Below are 19,989 nucleotides of genomic sequence, written 5' to 3' on the forward strand. Positions count from 1 at the left end.
GTCCCAAAGGGAAAATTCTTGGCACAAGGATAATAGGAGAATTAAACCTCAAGACTGCCGAAAAAGAACAAAATCACCTGCAGAGGAGAGAGAGCACCTGTGTTTTAAAAGCAGAGGCCCCACAAAAAAAAAGAGAATCTTGAACTCAGGGCAATTCTGATCTAAGTTCAAAGAAAGCAAACTTTATAGGAAAGCCAAAGCCAGAAAGAAAAAATGAGTGCCACTTACAAGTGCCATTCTTATTCATCCAGCTCTATTTGCTTCCTATGCTAAAACCCCTTTCAAGACCTATTTTCAAAATGCTTGCAAAGTCTGCTCATCTGTTTGCTCCATCTGCCTGCTCCAATTCACATTCCCTCAGAGAGGAACTGTGCAACACGAGCGACTCCGGCACCGAGACTCTGGATGTAGAGAGGATTAAAGCTACAGAGAACCTAGGGTGACAGTGAAGAGAGAACATGAGGTCCTGTTTTAACACAAGGATTTTGTTCAAAGGCTTTTAATCCAAATCTGATTTTGCAGAGGTTATTCCATCCACAGAATTAAGTAGGAGATCCAAAAGAGGTCATTCTCTCGTTACTCCTTCCATTCACCACGCCAAATAGTAACTTCTACAGTCACTACCCTCAGTTTTCAGAGCAAGTTCCCTAACATTGGTGTGGTGGATTGTGCTGACAGCACTACTCAGAAGAGTCGAAGCTGATAATCTCAGAAATTAAGATTTGTACAGTAATTTAAAAAATATTCAACAGCCCCAAAATTGTTTCCCCAAGAAATTTCAGCTTTTTCTTTATTGAAAATTGAAATGGTAAAGCCATTCACACCTTGTCCTAGTAATATGGGTCTAAGTAGGAAAAGAATGTTCAGTGTTTCCTTCTGAATATTTCTGAAACAAGTGTTACAGTAACGCAAAAGCTTTGAATAGCAACCAAAACCCTTCACAATTTATGGATACAACTTAATCACTAGTATACCACAGATTCACACAAGGTCCACTCTAGTCCAGCTCTCGAGACAATTCAGTTTGAGACACACTGAGTTTCATTTCATGCAAACTAACAGAGACATTTAATAGGCAAAGCTCAGAAACAGTCAAAATACACCACTTGCTTTCATTTTAGAGGAAATCTACTCAGATTCCTGTTTGGCCAGTTGGGAAGAGAGTCCCTGCCCAGGCTTCCAGCACTTAATTACAAGACCAGAGCCACCTTTCCTGCAAGATCCTGTTTGTAAATGCAGCACGTGCCCTGCAGCCCTACAACCCTGCAGCTCAGATGGTGCAAGATCCGTCAAGAACAGATAATTTATACGGCTTGATATTTTCCCTAGGCTTCACTTCTTTTCTTCATATCTTTTTCTTCATATAGCGAAGAAAGGTGGGGATGGGTGCAGCCCGTGTTCTGCTCAGCTTCCCCAGCAGGTATTTATTTGCCCCAAGGAATAACATTAGTATAAAAATACCAGTCAGAAGCACTCAGTGTAGCATTTTGACATGATTTACCGCTATCTGCAAAGCAAAGCTGACTAAGATCTTCCGATACTAGTCCAGTTCTGTCTGAATCAAAAGCTGAAGCCTCTACCTATTCCCTGCTGCCCGGGGAATGTGACAAAGCTGACAGTCTGTCAGGCGTTTTATAGAAAGCCCAGCACAAAGGGAACCTCTGGCATCACCCCAAAGTGATTTGCATCCCAAATGACTCAAGCGGGAACAGCCAAGGTGCTACTGCTGCTTCTGACCCTGCGAGAGCCAAGGAGAACTGCAGAAAAGGAAAATAAATTGTGCCTGTTTAACAGACTGAAGCTCAGGGGAAACTGGGACTTGGCTCATCCGTATTTTTGTCAGGGGCATCACCCTAAATAATTTTAGCAAGAGCTCCTGTTTGGGTGCAGGAGGAGACACTGACTCATTTACTTTCAGCACCTTGAAACCTTGCATTTCTGAAACTTAAGCAAAAAAAAAAAAAATCCTCAGGTGAACACAGAAAGACCAACTGTGTTTGTAAAAGCTAGAACATGGTCTTGCTACATAATCTTATGAAAAGCAATCCTCTCCTCAGCCAAGAACACAGTGTCCAGAGGAAAGAATGCTAACTAAAGCCAATGAACTACATGCTCAACCATAGATGACAGGCTAGGACAGATGGTAGGCATAAGATAAATATTGACGCCTGTAAATATAAATCATTTAATTGCTGTCATCCAAGCCCAGACAGCTCTTTCTAGCTTGCAATTTTACCATGTGCGTGTTTAATCAGCATAGTTATACAACTCCATGCATGAGAAGGGATGAAGTTGCAATTAATCATTAAATCTGTGTAACGTTACATTGGGAGAGGAGAAGAGAGGAGGACTGAAGAGCTGAAAAGACACTAAAACCAAGAAGATGGGAAAACAAGCAACATCCAGAAGTTTCTTCTAGAGCTCTGAAGGAAACTGTTTGCTCACTCACTCATCTATTCGTATCTCCGAGCAATTCTAAAAGAGCACACTTAGAAAGTCAACAGAAACTCACCTCAAAGAAAGATTACCAGTCTCATCTAAGCAAATAATTGTTTCCTTTTGTGTTTTGTTGATTCTTGACTACCAAGTGTTTGTCTGAAGCTCAAAAAATGGACAGCTACGGCCAGGATACCGAGCTAAACACAGGCAAGGTTCAAAGAGCAGACTTCAGGCACCTTCCATCCACACCATGCTTTGGAGGATGCAGAGAATCACAGCCTGTCAAAATTCAACTGCCAAACAGCTGATTTTTTTTTTTTTTTCCTGGGCTTGTGAACAGTCCAAGCAGCTATTTGGTCAATTTTAGAGGAGAAGGACAGGTGAGACAATTTCTCCTGAGCATGTGAACAACCTGGCACCAAACTGCTGCTACTGCTGCAATGCTTCAACCACCTTCTCGCAGATGGGGAGCGCAAAACCTGGGATCCCACCCCAAGCACAGCAAATGCCGGACCACCTGTAAGAGGCACGGAACTATTCTGATTTGGTGTAACACGGTTTGCAGAGAACTGAGAATGAAGTCAGATACTCACCACAAAGGTTAGCACTTTTCTAATGGCTGATATTTTCAGCTGAAGTCCTTGTAATTTCCCAAGTCTTTGCTAGTGCAGGCTGATGCTGCAGACACAGCATGAAGCTGAGAACCTGCATTCATCTCATGCTCACAAAAAAAAAATTGTTCTCTCTTTAAATAGCAGTCAGTATTTAATCGTAACTGAATCCTTTCATGACTTCACAAACTCCACCTGGAGTACTGCGTTCAGATGTGGGGCCCCCAACATAAAAAAGACCTGGACCTGTTGGAGAGAGTCCCGAGGAGAGCCACGAAATAGGTCAGAGGCTGGAGCACCTCCCCTATGAGGACAGGCTGAGAGAGTTGGGGTTGTTCAGCCTGGAGAAGAGAAGGCTCTGGGGAGACCTAACAGCAGCCTTCCAGTGCTGAAAGGGGGCTACAGGAGAGATGGGGAGGCACTCTTTATCAGGGAGTGTAGTGAGAGGACAAGGGGTAATGGGTATAAGCTGAAAGAGGGTAGATTTAGACTAGACATTAGAAATAAATTTTTCACTGTGAGGCTGGTTGCAACACTGGCCCAGGTGGCCCAGAGAAGCTGTGGCTGCCCCATCCCTGGAGGGGTTCAAGGCCAGGCTGGATGAGGCTTTGAGCAACCTGGGCTGGTGGAGGGTGTCCCTGCCCATGGCAGGGGGTGGAACTGGATGATCTTTAAGTTTCCTTCCAACCCGAACCATTCTGTGATTCTATGATTCATCCTGAATAACTTAACACACATTTATCTGAATAATTCTGCTGATGGAAGTTTCAGAGTACTTCCTTTAAGAGAGCAAACCAAATCCCTACCTTCCTACTAAAGGTAACGAATGGTGCAGCCACTTGTAGGCTGGATTTAGGGCATGATTCAGACATTGAAATGCCACTGTCCATTCAACTGCAACAATCAGAACATCATAATGATAACATAATTGGAAATAAAACTGCCCGTCTTCACAAACCAGTCTTCCCTATTCTTCTGTTGAAATCCCATAACTGCATGTTAAACATTTCTGAACACATTTTATCAGAAAGAAAAAAAATACAGCAACACACACTATTCAGTATGCAGGAAAGGGACCAGTTCTATTACTGTGAGTGACAGATTTCTTGGAATAACATTAAGTAAAAGTGAAACCACTCCAAGGATTTGGGAGCCCACAAAACATCAACAAAGAAAACAGGAAAGCGCAAATGAAGTGCTATGGTTATAGATGAAGTTTTGAAAGACCAATTGGGAGTTCTGTGAAAACACCAGAAGATGTCTGAGCTGCAAGGGAGCAGAGGCAGAAGCAGAAGCAAGAATTACCCCTACAAGGTAAGGGATTTAGCCACAGAGGATGCAACCCATGGAACTCACAAGGTGAGGTGAGGGAAAAGAAAAAGGCATCCTGAACTGCATGCAAAGCTGCACTGCTAGAAAAGGTGGGCTTGGGGAGAACAGCTTTTAAACATAAATTCCATAGTACTTGACAAAGATATCTTAAAGTTTTAGTCTGCTAAAAACAGAGAAATTTGTAATGAAGAATAAGGCTTACATTCTACAACAGGCTTTTGGAAAAGCAGAAAACAAGAGAAAGAGCCTTGGTGTATCCAGAGTGAGTAAAACAGGTCTAGCTGCACATATTTTTATTTTGATCTAATCAGAAAGTAAACAAGAGCACATCCAAGCTGTCAACACACAAGTGCAATCTCAAGAGTAAAATGTGTTGAGATGTCCCAAATCAAATACTTCTGAAAACAGAAAAAACCTGTAATATTTGTCAGTTATTTAGTTCTAAGCCAGGCAAGAATTTAATGCCAAGAATATACATCAATTTTAAAATGAGACCAGATAGCATTTAAAACATTTGTCTTCCTGTTGTCTTTATAATATTGAAAATGTTGAATTCTTGTCTGTATGTAAACACTTACTTTAGGATGCTGATTTTATGTAGTGCCAGATACTAGCAGAGATGTGACAACACTACCATGAGAAAACGGTGAAGGACAGCAGTATAGGAAACTGTTACCTTTTTAGGTAAAACTTTTAAACTTTTGTTAAGCTGTCACAGGATGCATCGGTTATATATAACCCGTGAACAACTAGCAGAAATAGATATTTGCAGAAATCACACGTGTCTTTGCTACACAAACCTCTGCAAAACAACCTGGAAAAAAAAAAAAGCTTCTGAGGTTAAAACTTGAATTCTGGCTGTCTACTTAAGAAAACAAAGAAGTAGATATTCAAGTTCAGTGAAGAACAGGCTTCTGTGAACTGCAACTGAAATACAGTCAATGTCTGAAGAACACTCAAAACTCTTCTTTGCAGCAAAAAGAGCTTCAACGGATTTTACTCTGCCAAGCTGAGAAAGGGCACCGCACTGTGCCCTCTAAACATGATTACATACATTTCAGTATTTTGCAGTGTACCAGGCATTGCTGTACTGCTAACGGACATGTGATGGACGTTCACAAAGTTCTGCTCCTTTAGGAAAAACAGGCACATGATTGAGGCATATGATTAGAAAACCAGAAGCAGCAAGAGTAGCTTTCCAAAGATGGGTGTGACACAATTAACTTCACAACAAATATTACAGCCTAATCACGTTCTCAGTATAATGTTCTTGCTATACTTTTACATCAGCTTTATAATCTACCGTGACCACGAGTTCCTAAAAGAAGAGCTAAAGAGCAAGAACGGTTGAGGAAACTGTTGGGCCATATTTACATTACAACTGCTGACACATTATTTCATAACCCAACTGCTCTATTCTGACACTCAGATGTTTCCTAAAGGAGAAATCTGCAGGAGATCAAAACAGGTAGCCACAGCTACATCCCACTGCTTCCTTCACAAGTCCATGGGACACCCTTTAAAGCTGTGCCCCTGCGTATCTTCAAGCTTGACAAGGTCCAGCTGTCTCTCTGCCACGCCTGGCGTACCCCACTCAAGAAAACCAACACTTACAGTCTCTCAAAGATACAACACGGTGTTAGCAGGTAGAAGAGAGGCGTTGGACTTGGGCTTCACTGCGAATCAGTTCCTCTCCATCAGCCTCACCCAGAGAGCTCCTTTTTACCTGCTGTTGTGAGCCATACCACGCTAAGCACTGCTAAAAGAATTCAGATCCTTCTATTAAGCTACAAGATGCAGCCACCTGTTCTTCAACCCTTCTACAAGTTCCTGAATCTCTGCCCCGTCTTGATTATTGAAAGTAAGATCATGCTACTTGAATACTTCTGATGGGCACCAGGAGAACAGATTCATGGCTGGGCTGAGAAGGGGGGAGCACCAGAAGGGAGGATTTATACATCCATGGAGCCACAACTGCATTTTTTAATACATATATATAAATTTTTTTTTTGTATGCATGTGACCTTTTGGTTCCTTACACTAGGGAAAAGCAAGCCTAGATGAGGGAAAAGCAGACAGATGTTGCAATGATTTTACAGACATTTCACACACTGCTTTTCTCTTTTAGCAATGCTTTTTTTTGCATCTACTTGCACTACAATTTTTTTGAAAAGGAAATGGACATTCCACTTAAATAATGTCAGGAGAATAAAAAAGCTTGGTACAAACAAATTTATCATTTTATCATCCACAATCCTTTCCACAACCTGTGCACAGACCTTTTTTCTTTCATTCACATGAAATTTCACAAAGCATTTAACTATGTATTATGGTGAATAAACTACATTTGCATTTTTGCATTGCATATTTAATGAATACTTTTAAGGTATTGGCATGCTAACAAAGTAGACCAAATTTTGTATTCAAACCTTGAATAAACGTGAATTAATAAAAAGCAGAAGTGTCACATTAAGTTTTGACTGGGGAAGTGGTGTAATCCTAACACATGACACACGGCTCAAAAAAAGGTTCCTCATGTCACAATTTCACATATTTCTGAAATATAAGTCTTCCATACAGATCCATCAATCTGGACAGTTATTCCACAGACATTCAGCAAAGCATGTAAGAGAAATGGCAAGAGAACCTCACCCAAGGACACTACAAAATATTTTTAGAGCTTCATAAATAGCATATTCATAGATTAGTATCATAAATTTGACTCCATTGAATCCACAGATTTTGGGAATTACTCTGCTGCTGGAGCTCACGCTTTGGATAAGAAAAAGAATGTAATTACTTACAGTCTCTAACGGTCCCGTGGGCCCTTTCACAGTCGCAGAACTAATTACCCTTTCAGCTGGCTAAGGGAAAACGAGCCTAACTGCTGTTATTTCACTTGTGTATGAAGCATATACTATGCAAAACCACGGTAAGAAATCCCACAAGGCACTGTGGCTATGTCAGCTTTGTAAAGGGATTTCTTGAAGAGTCAAGGGCTTCCTTACGGTCCAGAATCCGTGCTTCAGACACACTCCTCTCCGTGTCCTGTTAAGTGTCAGACATCTCCATCTACTGTACGAGAGATTCTCCGGATGGATACTTCTCCAAGAAATTAACTATAATATGGTTGACACTCGCTCCCCACATTTTCAATTAATAAACAATAAAAAAATAAGCTGATCAAAGAGATGTAAACTATGGTTAGACTATTGACTGTTTTGCCCTTTTTAAAGCTTCAACTCGAATGACTCATCTTGCTTTCCTTTTCACTAATATTCCAGGGTAAATTAATAATAATAAATTATAATAACAGTATTGTAATAGACAATAAAATTAGTTTTGAGCTGTGGGTTAAAAGTAAGTCTCAGTAACCCAGGGAAAGTTTCTCAGTGGATTTGGTACAGAACAGAAATATTCATCAGCACACGTTTGTGCAAAACACCCTGCAACGCACCCTGTCCCAGCCTTCACACACCAGTTCAGCTCACAGTTACATAAAGACACATTTGTGAGAAAAAGGTGAGCAGCAGAGGAAGAGATGTGCTGCACACAGAATGCCACAACAGAGGAGAGCAGCATTTCCACCGCCGGACCTCTGCAGCCTCCCCTACCTGCTCCGAATTAGGGCAAGAACGTGGAGCAGCCATTAGATGGCAACAACCACAAATCGCTTCCTGACCCTCCTGCCTCTGACCCAGTGACCTAAAACAATCCACATAAAATACAGTCTGTTTTATAGAGGTCAAAGCAAGCACAGACCTTGCTTTCCTGTGCCAGTGTGCTTTTTAAGCGAACAGAGGGCCATCAGAAACCCTCCTCTTCAAAGAAACCTGTTTTGGGAGCCAGCGTTGGGCATCTCCCACAGCGCTGCCGCAGGGGACGTCACCCTCAGTGCCCATCACGGACCAATTCCTGAAAAAAATCGTTCCTTCAGAGGTGCAACAAAGACTGATCCTGATAAGATGTCTGCAGCTTGTTCTAAAGACTTTAAAAGATTTAAGTGCATCAGGGAAATCCTCTGAAAAAGGTTCTATTAGAAGTTGTTTAAAGACTTCAGGAAATTTCTTCAGCACTGATAAGCAGCAGTTATGGGAATCCAGCAACTTCATTTTGACACTCTTCTATATTTATTCATCTTTTTCTGTTTATATTTGTTCCATGAATTCCGAGTATGAAATATTAACTTTAGAGGCTTCTTTGGCCTATATTCTTTTCTATAAATCCAAATAAAGCCTAGATTTTAATAGAGAAGTTCAATGTAAAATTTAACTGTTTTGTACTTGTCAGGACTGTCTCCACCACACACAAACAAACAAAGAGTTAAAATGATGTTTTACTTGCATTTCCTGCCTATTCCCATAATTGATTTAAAGGATACAGCTACTACATGTTTTCTCTACCACACAGGCTCTTCTTCACATTAGACAATATTTGTTCCGCTTTAACAGAAGGAGCAAACAAAACCACTCATAAAACTGCCTTCCTGCCAGTGATATCATAGTCTGGCAGAACCTGTGCTGGGAAAGGCGTCCTTCACGTAGGTTGATAGAGGACATCTACAGGAATGTGTAAAATACGTTTATTTTACATGCACACAGCAATACACACAAGGCTATACACAGAGAAAAGAAAATAATGTTGCAAATAACATCAACAGAAAAAACCCCATATTTTAAAAGTTCACCAAATCCTTAAGGACAATACCTACTTTAAAACTCAACTTGAAGTCAAAGGGGCAGAGACTTAGTGAACAATCACACAACAAAAAGCACACTTTGATATTAGCAATAGAGTGACAGTTGTTATCGAGCCACCAGAAGGCATTTACATTCTGCTAAGTAATATATTGAGTATGAACAAATTTCCGTAAGATTAACATTTTCTAATGTGTGTTCAAGCATAAAATAACTTGGATAAAATATTAATCCCACAGGTGAGAACTGCTTACGGAGCTCTTTTCATGGAGAATCACCTCTCTGCAGGTGGACACCATACATAAATTTATGTGGTGTTTTACTTATTTTTAGCACAGACGTCGCCTAAGCGGGTGATTGGAATTAATGGAAATGTCAAAGTAGGAAAGTGTGCAGTTCACGGTGTGAGTTATCAGCAGTTGCCACTTTCCTGTCTGCTTCACCGGGAAGAGAGAATATTATCATAGACTCATAGAATGGTTTGGGTTGGATCATCTGGTTCCAACCCCCCTGCCATGGACAGGGATATCCTCCACTAGATCAGGCTGCTCAAAGCACCATACTCCTAAGGTTTGGTGCGCAGCAGTATAAAAATTATGTTACAGTGATAGAAAATGCCACAAGGTCTATTTTCACCTGTCTATGGAAAGAAAACGTAGAGCCGTGAACCTGGTCACCATGATGCAGTTGCTAAACTGTCTTGTGAAGGAAGAATGCTTTTTTAAACAAATAGAGGAATACTGCACAGCACTAGACATCATATGGAAATAAGACCGTGGTGGCTCACCTTCATTTTCACTGTATAAACCCTATTCAACAAGTATTTCAGTGAACCAGCAGCAGAACAGCTATCAAATACACAGAGCCACCTCCTCCCAATCTTTAGGGATAGAAAATACTAAAGGGAGTGGATACAGCACACTGGAATGTCTAACAAGCAGATGATGTGGTTACTTACCACCTAAAAAAGCATGCAAGCAGTGATACGGTTGAAAAGGCAGAAAAAGGAAGACCAGAGAGTGCCCTGAACATGTGTAAGACTGCTTTACACGCAGCATTTCTTTGGATAGGCTCATCACGTAAGCATAGGCTCGTTAATCTATATCCAATTTGGAGTAACTGTCATGGAGGGGAATGCTGGATTCCAAACCCTCGCTTGTGCTGAGGCTAACACCAGAAGACTAGTCTACATCTCAGTTACACACGCTCGCAGTTCCTACATCGAGCAAACAGGAAGTTATTTATAGGAAGCTCTGCACGGCGCAGATTGGGAAGGAGATCCCTGACATGACCATAATGCAATCAAAACAAAAGCTGTGCAGCGACATTCCTTTTCATTATAGCATGGTGCTAAGGTGGTGCCTCCAGTTCTAGATAATTACTTTTAGCCTGTCACACAGTCTGAATGCTTCAAGTCCAATATTAATTTTGAGATAGTGCCTACAGCCCAAATCAGTGACAGACTCTAGCACACCACGGACTGAGCACACGCAGCTAAAAACCAGTATCCCCAATACTCAAAGACAAAACATGCATCATCTCCTGTAACTGCATTTTTTTAAAGCTTGACATGAGTAAGAGTAACTATCTGGAAGTCAACATGCTGAAGACAGCAGCTTTTCCCCAAACATCAAGTATCTGAACAGCTGCCTGGCTAGCTTACAAGACACCATTTTAACCACAGCAGCTCTCACACTTTATAACTTGAGACATTACACCAGCCAACCAGAACCACTGGACCTACTGATATATTTTCAAAGGCAATACCATGGTCTTCAGAGCTGAAACACTGAGTGAAATGGGATTTCCTAATAAAAGACAAACACCATCCCATGGCTATGAAAGCACCTGCCAAATCTAACAGCATTACGAGAAAGAAGGTATTAAAAGTTATAATCAAACCTACTGTATGATTTAACACGTAATGGAGCAAACAACGCCAGAGCTGTACTGTTACTAGTAGTCTTTTCTTCTGCCAGTCAGGTATTCCAGGCCATAGGAGGAGTCAAAAATCATTGCTAAAGAAGAGACTGCAGACCTTGCAATCCTACCGGTATTTCAAAGAGAGACCAGAGCTGAAGGTTTAGGAGGGTACTACATCAGCAGAGAGAGAGCAGCAAAAAAAAAAAAAACACCAAAAAACAAACAAAAAAAAAACCCAAACAACACAAAAACCCAAAAGGAAGGTGGTAAAAAGCGTTTCACTAGAACATGGGACTTTTTGCCTGGAGATTACTTGCAAAAATGTCTAAGGAAGGTACCCAAGATAAAAATGGATTGTCAACAGGCTTTGAATTGCTACACAGAGTTCAAAATCTCCCTGGAAAATTCCTGTGGTATACAGAATTGGAAAGGTCAAACCCCACTAAACCAGAAGAAGCCACAAGACATTTCCCGTGTAAAAAAAGAGAGAAAGAAGCAACCATAGCACTTCTTCAGTAAAATAATTCAATTCTAATTGTGTGACAATATGCAGAGCAATAATTGTGAAGTTCCAGTTTCCAAGCAACCCTCATGCTTCAAGAAAAAGGACTGAAAATATTCTAGAAGAAAAAATCAGCTAGCAGTACAGCGATCAAATATAGAAATATACCTTTTCTGATTAAGCTAAATAATTCCTAATTGAGAAAACCTTTGGGAAAAACAAAAAATTTAGTTAGTAAAATTGTGAGAATCATTTTTAACCAAGGAAAATGTTTATGTATGAGGCTCCCACTGGCTAAAGTAACTCAGTAGTAACAGCAAAATTTTAAACATAAATAGCCCTAAAAAAGTAGAAATCTACAGAAATCCAGATTTTCAGCATTATTCTAGACCAGCAATAGTCTAATTCTGGACAACTTAGAGGCGACTGCTCTCCAGATCACTATGTTCTGCTCACTGCTGTGTGGCACTCAAAAGACACATGACAGAAAGAGAACCCTCTCTAAACTGCCATGAAAACACCCATGCAAGCTCAGATCCTGATGTAACTGTTAACATTTGGAAGTCCCCACCACAACAGCCAGTGGAAGGCATGCTACCATAAAAATTCTTCAGGTACAGATGCTTTGTAAAATTCTAGACCTTTCATTGTATGTTAGCTTTTCTTCTTGAGAAAGATTTGAAACAGATTGCTCCTAAGATCTTACAGACACTTCCTCACTCCAAACAACCATATCTCCACTGCAGAGGAGTGTTCCTCGCCGGATAAAATGTAACGGCAAGGAAAACAACTTTTCAGAATGATTGGCTTATTTCACTATATTGCATACATGTAAACATCAGTAGAGAACAGGCTGTTCCAAATAGCATCACCTGTGCACTTTCACAGTAGCTTATAAGGCAAAAGAATACTTGGGCAAAAAAGAATTATAGTGAAAGAAATTACGTTTTATTTACCTTGATGAGTCATCGTGACAGGTTCTTCACTGGATATATTGTTGTAAATGACCACAGCTGTGGCATTATGGGAAGCTGCTCGCAGTATTTTCTCTCTAAATGTACAGTTTCCTCGCTGTAGTAAAGCGATCCACTGCTTGGTGTTTGGTGGAACTTGGAAACGTGTTCGAGGGTCACAGCCCAGGCGATCTGCAACTGAAATGGGAAATACATTTGAACAAATTGCCATCTGTGTAAACAGGCAAAAAAAAAGAAAAAAAACCCAGCTCCAAGTTTTGCTGAATTACTTAACTGTTACGCACTGGGAAACCGCTACCCTCTTGTTAATAAAGCCAAAAACCAACTGCATTCGTATGAGAAAAAGTCTTCAGATAAAAGCCTCACACACTGAAACCTGGGACTATATGCCCAAGCATCAGGCTCGCTAACACAAGCTATTTTTAACTCTAGTGCAGCTAGAACAATGAATTTACATTTGAATCAATACCTGCCTGGAGCGTGAAAAACGTTAGAATATGGTTCATACGTTACAGGCATTTACAAAACAGCTGTTTATCAGTCATGCTGGGGAGTATAACTTTTTTTTTTCTTTCTAATGCAGTCATAAATATCACTGCAGTGGGAAGTATAACTAAACAAAGGAGGTTGTGAAAACAAGATTTCCGAGTTCTCTGCCATGTGCAGGCTACTGTAAAAAAGGACGATACTAAAAGCTGATCTTGTAAAACCCCAGCAGCCAACGGCAGCTTTTTCCAGATGCACATTTTGCCTACAAGGAAGTGCCTTCAAGTTCATAGAGAAACAAACAGTTTTGCAAACATGAGGCAGTCAAGCTGTCAGCTGAACAGGTATCGATGGCATAAAGCAGGAGTAAGAAACGGCAAACGCCAGATGTCTGAATTCAACAGTACGCAAAACTCTTCTTCTGTCCTCCCTGCCACTGTAATGTACCCTGGAACAACCCAAACCCACACAGAGCTACGGACAAAAGGCACAGAATACAACACAGAGGATAACTTCACCGTACAGCAGCTGAAACTGATGGAAAACATTTCTGTTTGTGCAACTGGAAACACACAGTTTAGTCTGACACACTGGTCAGGTCATGAAAGGATTTCAGAAATTTAGAGCCAACAGCAAATTACAATATAAAGACATTCACCCTTGCAAATGGCACAAGAATCTTTGGCTACTAAAAATGGTTGGAATAAAAAGTGATTTTCCAAGACAAACAATTTATTTGTGTAATATCTCTAAAAACATTACAGATCCTAAGGGCAATTCAGCTGAAGTGTCCCATAAAATTTTCTTTTTGAACAAGTGAGTTCTTCAGCACAGCCTATGGGATTTCAGTAAAAAGTCTCCCCAAAAATTACCCAGTTTAACATGCTAGCTGGAAACAAAACAAAAGATCTTTTTAAGCATTTTCAGCTGAACATAGCTCAGGTTAAAACCTATAACAAGGGAGATTCAAATAGCTAAAAGATCTTTTCTGAAAGAAGAAAGAAAATCTTTTGCTTTCTCAAAGAGAACGAGTGCAGCTGAGTCTATACTGTGGCAGTGGTACAGGAAGTCGTTGCATCTCTTAATTCGGACAAGAAGTGCCTCTCCCTGTTCCCCTGGGAGGAGGGTGGGGAGCCAGATACAAGCACATCCTTTCCACCATTGTTTTTCAGGCTGTAGTAGACATTTCAGACATGGAGGGCTATTTGCTGTATTCTTCTATTTGTGCTTTTGTTTTATAAAGGGATCAGGGAAAATCTGAACTACAGATGCCCAAAGTCAAATTTTATAGAGTATTTTCTTCCATTACCTTAATATTATTATTCAAATCCCTTTGGAAATTGTAGAGTACCACTGATCCACACACATTGTGGAAAGCACCAGCAGACTGTCACGGTAAGTTTCTCAAGCCTTGAAAGATAAAAATCCCATCCTTGTCCAGTGAAATCACATTCAAGAATCTCAGGTGTGACACATCCTTTGGAAAATACCATTCAATAAACGGCTACAATTCCACAGAACCTCCTCACACTGCCAAAATTCACTCTGAAAGGAGACACTGTGGCCAACACAAATGTACTTAAAATATATGGAGGAAGAGCAGTAAACCTATGGATGATGTACTGTTTGCTTCAGTACAATCACATCCAAAACTAAAATACTGAGGAAAAACAAAAATGGCCACAAAAATAGGGTAATGGGCAATTAGAATCAAAAAATCATAAAAGCCATAAAAGGCAAAAGGCACTTTCAAAAGGGAGGCAGCATTCGCAAAAGTCTGTTATACAATTTGGTTTTATAAAAATCCATGTAGGCACCTTTAAATTTGTATTTTTAGCTTAAAGACCAACAGAGAAGGTAGTAAGAGATAACAGAAACTGCATTTGTGGGAAAAGTAGTACAAAATTTTTTACCACAGTAGAGATCAAAGTCTCTCTCAGCTGTGGACAGAGCTATGAAATATCAGTGGATAGAGCAACAGGATTAGGAAATGAGATATTAGGAAATGAGATATTAAGAGATAAAAGCTTTCCAGATATAGACCAACAAACAGCACTTAAACAGATACAGCATGTTATTCCTGACGAGGTGGATTCAGTATGACCTGATGAAAATTTAACAGCTGACAATATTGTTTTAGCACTATTTAAGTAATGCAAAAACACTAGGGAAAAACTGGTTGCTTCAGATAAACCTGAACTGCCTAACTGCAAGTCAGCTGAAATGTAATAAAAATTCACAACTCTCTTTTCTTTACATTAGCATCCTATTTACACCACACAAATGTCAAGGAACCTTTTCATTTCTAAGTAAATAAAATTCAGGAACAATAGTGGAAAGTGAGGTTTTCTGCTCTTCTTTTCAATAGCCTTAATACACTCTTTTCAGAGTGGAAGTCTAATAATCACAGTCACCCTTCCCGCCAGCGAGCTGGCTAAAAAAAACCCAACCATCTGCTATACACCTAATGCGCCTGGTGCATCAACTGCCACCGTAAGGGACACAGATAAACGAACAGTGTCAGCAAGAATTGTCATTGATAGCTCTCCATTATCATGCCATCTATGCTCCATTGTCCAAATTCCAATTAGGAACTAAAAGACTAGGGCTTGCAAGTATTACCTGGATGATGTCCATGCTGGAATGAAAAGCAAATTCATATTAAATTAAGGTTACTGCAAAGCAAATCACTTGCACATAAAAAGATATGATCAGAAGTCACTCATGTAATTTCATATTTTCAGAAGACATAAGCATACAGAAAGCTATCTATGTACGTTTCCCTATAGGTGTGCTATTCTTCTGGCTTATCTGAAATTCAGTTATTTACTCTGCCTTTCCTTTCTCCATGTCTAAGTATGAACCACGGATGTGTTGGCAAAAAAACCCAATTTTCTGTTAGAAGTGGCAGCCTGCTGGGTTAAAGAGCTATGTATCATGTTGTTGTAAATCTCTCCCTTCCCACCATAAGCCCCAACACCACAGAAGAGCCTCTTTACAGGAGGTTCAGCTGCGATTTAAGTATCTACAGTTAGGCTGCACATGTGTTTGCAACTTTAGGAGCGCTTCAGTTTCCTCTTGCAGAACACACAGGACGGCACAACTTGCACGTAACTGTTTCTCCTCAAGCATTTTTTTAAATTCAAGAGCCCCTCCTGCAGAAGGACAAAGGTTTGTGGCATTAGTTAATAATGCAATAGACCCAACCAGGCTTCCTCAACTTGCACATTGGCAAGCTTACATCAGAATGGCAACAGCACCTTCCTGCTCATCTTTTCCTACTGCTCAACCAGGTCCTTTAGCCTTCCCCCGTAAGGTGGATAGCCATTTTGTGGGAGCAAAAATTAAATTAATAGGTCAGCTGCCAGAGGCTTTGACAAAAGTAAGCACGCACCTGCCTGAATGCAGCCTGCCTCCTCCCGCTCCTGAACCACGCCTGTGTTTGCTTTCTCTCCTATACCCTACGTTTATGTTGCTGCTGCCTTGCTTAGGATGTAGCTGTGACACCCACTTCAGCCAAGGTTGCTGCATTGACTGTTATCAGACTTTGTCCCCTTTTCACAGAAAAAGGCCAGTGCCATCATCCCACACCCTGTGGGCATTAACTATTTTATTCCAGGCTTTTTTTTTTTTTTTTTTTAAGGCCAGATATCCTGATATGGATTGCATCTCAGCTCATACTACACTCCGAGGCCAGCACCAGTTGCCAGAGCTGGTCTGTCTCAGCTACACATACAGAAAGCATTTTCAAGTCTGACCTTCAATCACTGTAATACAATAGGTGGAGAGAGAGCACCAATATTCAGCAGATCAAGAGACTCGTTGGGAAATAAAGCAGCACATGGGAAGCCCCAGTCCCACGCAGCCTGCGCCCCAAAGCGTTCCCTGCCTCCCGCGGGCACTGCGCAGGCGGGCGCTGGGCAGCACACCTGACCGGCAACACAGACAGCCTTGAGCAACACATTAATTATAATCCTGTGATAAAATTTCCAGAAAAGGAATTCAGCTGGGAAATTTACAGAAGCTGCACAGCAGCGTTGGTTCTTTCTCATTTCAAGGAAGGGAATGAGTTATTTGCCATCCCATTAAGGTTTAATAAGTGTAATATATATATTTTCTTTCAACGCATTACTACTTGTGCTATTATCAATATAGTCCTTATTCAAGCCAGTTATAATTTCCACTTCATAAAAATTGTGTCAATGAATTATGCACAGCGATATTTTATTTTCAAGAGCTATTTCAGGTAATTTCAGGTAATTGCTTTGACTAAAGCTGGCTTTAACACTAAAAGAACGTCTTTGAACAAGAGGTAATCTTGTTTCAGGGAAGAAGTTAAACAAAAGAAAATCACTGAAGCTTAGAAGAGTCCTGTAACAGTTCAGATTTAATCTCGTTAGCTCAGTAAGTGAACTACAATTATAAACACCAATAAACAACCTCTAGTTTTATTATCAGTTAATGACGACTAACTCAGCTGGATACTGAGACCAACGGTAAAGGATGGATGCACGGCACAAGAGTTTTCTTCCCCTACTCCACATTTATCAATACATTTGCCTGTTGCTTTTTCCTAATGCTTATTGTTTTGGATTCTGGGCAAGAAAGGAACACAAAATTCTGTCTGAATATTACCTAAAGCTCTGCAGTTACTAGGAAACTGTCATTTTAAGCCTTCTGCAGCTAAAACTTGTTCACACAACATGTTTGTGAAGTGTCAGGTGCTACAAAAAGCTGTAGTTACCGTACCACGCACAAGATAAACCTCCCTTCTTAACACTGTGCCAATATTGATTTTTCCCTAATTCCACCTTTTTCTAACATATGCTTCTCCTCAAATTCTCGTGTCCTTGCCCAGCCACAACCCTACTACCCCTTCTACCAGCTTTTTCTCAATGCAGCTTTCACACACTTTAGCTTTTCAACCCTTTAGACTGGTCCTTTCCCATTCCCCCTCAACCCCTCACGCCTGACCTATCGGTTCAGAGAGCCTCAACATTTTCACGTTTGGCTCCGAGTCTGCTGCTATTTCACTTCCTATCAGTCCCACCCGCGGTGCCAGTCACCCTGCCTGCCTCCCCACTACCCGAAAGCCAGCCAAGGTGCTCAAAACCTCGCCTCCCAGCAAGGTCCGACCATCTGCGAGGGGACTTGGAGAGCACAGAGGTCTCCAGTCCTCAACTGTGCATAGAAACCGAGAACCACGTGCAGTAACACAGACCCAACAGCTACAGGAGAGTCCTGTTCACCATGGAGGACGTTTTTGAGGGAACTAAGCCACAAAGCACTGCAGTTTCTGTGAAGACTCGTCAAAGTCAGTTTTTGATGGCTTCTAGCTTGGTTTGTCACAGCGAGGGGAATGTGCCTGACACCTGAAGGTCAGCACCACAACTGCTGCCAGGCACCTGATCACAAAGATGCTTAAAAGCAGAGGTCACTAGAGTGGCACAGGGCTGGACACGGTGCGTGTACAGACACCGCCTCGGCAACTACCATGAGAAGTCTGGGCTGAAACACGTGGTTCCAGAAAGTCACCAATAACTGAGGACAGGACTGAATCCAAAATGCTGAGTAACCTCACCAAGGAGATGATATAAACCTGAACTAAACTCTCAGAAAAGCTGCATCAGGCTGCACAGATGCAGTTAGCTATTGTCCTTCCCTGCAGAAGGAGAGGCACACTTTTTGATAATCTGCAGTCACATCCAGAAGCTGTTTAAAATGCTCTTTGAATAAGAAATTATTTAAATCGTAACAAGATTAGCAAGTTAGAGGAAGTAAGAAAAGGAACTAGAAGTGGAAGAACGGAAGAAAGATTAATAGCAAAACTCTTGCTGCTATCGTGCATTTAATGCAGTTGGAAAGATGTGTGTACACAGGTGCTGCATTTACACCCGGAGGCCAACTGTGACCGACAGCTCGCTGGAGCTACACTTCCACAGGTCACATTCACCAGCAGTCATACGAGTTACTGCCATATCACTTCCTGGGGCACACTGCTTTTGAAAGTCAGTATCCATTTCATACAAGGGTCTATAAAAAGAACAGGGATTTAAATACATGTATTAATAACATGACAAGGTTAATTTGATTAAAGAAATTCTGATAAAGAAAGAGGAGAACTGATTGAACACATCATTCTGCACTGAAATTTCAAGGATGGGTAATCACCTGGGACTGGTAACTTCAAAGAGTAGTATACAAAATATCAGGCATATTCAAGAACACAACAAAAAACAATGCAGAGCACAACACTTAAAATCACAGGCTGTGCTATTAGAAATGGTGTGTGTTCAGCAGCAGGTCATTGAATTAAGGAATGAATAAAGGATCTTAACGCAGCATACAAAAATGTGACATTAAGGATATTTCAGCTCTAAAATACAGATACCACAGTTACACCAGGAAGGTGCTAGCAGATCATCCACGTTCATGGAAGTTTCAAGGGATAGCCCATGAATGGGTGAATGCTCGACATCAAAGGAGTTTCAAAGCCAAGGTATCTTCAAACATAGTTGCTAACAGTTGTAGAGTCCTTTTCTTCGTAGGATACATGAGAACTGGGGTAGAGCACTGCTCCAACAGCAGAGGTTGGTGCTAGCTACTTGTGTTAACAGCTATTAGAAAAAATATTTTGCAAACAAGCAGAGCTTTTACTTTCAGCAAGACAGCACTGTCTTTTATCAAATCTAAAGAAGCAGAATAATATAAATGTAAGACCCTTAAGAGTTCAAGAACATCTTAACTAAAAGCATAAAATACTCCAGTCTTTCCTACTATATGAAATATTTTTAAGCCACATGAAGCACACCTCAGCAAAACTCCAATAAAATATTAAATAAATATATATATATCAAAACCTACATGGAACAATTCAGAAGACCTTCAAAGGAAGACAACTGGCGTAGTGTTTGTTTCAACAGTCTTCTGTCGACAAACAGAAGGTCAAAACTGGATCTCCCCAAGAGCTGATGGCAAAGTTTTAATGACTGCAGCATGTCAAAACCGTAGAAATCGAGGTCTGC

The 19,989-nt window shown here is 40.8% G+C and overlaps 1 protein-coding gene across 1 annotated transcript in view; it reads right to left on the reverse strand.

Annotated features, from left to right (window-relative positions):
• RNF130 (ring finger protein 130) overlaps nt 1-19,989 on the reverse strand; it is a gene marked incomplete at its 5' end in the record, with an annotated part of 41,832 nt that overhangs the window by 19,949 nt on the left and 1,894 nt on the right. The window contains one exon of the mRNA XM_010080841.1: nt 12,461-12,655. Coding sequence (XP_010079143.1) covers nt 12,461-12,655 — 195 coding nt within the window. The remainder of the gene's footprint in view (nt 1-12,460; nt 12,656-19,989) is intronic.

The sequence above is a fragment of the Pterocles gutturalis genome, unplaced genomic scaffold, assembly GCF_000699245.1.
Source record: "Pterocles gutturalis isolate BGI_N339 unplaced genomic scaffold, ASM69924v1 scaffold43504, whole genome shotgun sequence".
In the NCBI taxonomy this organism is placed as follows: Eukaryota; Metazoa; Chordata; class Aves; order Pterocliformes; family Pteroclidae; genus Pterocles; species Pterocles gutturalis.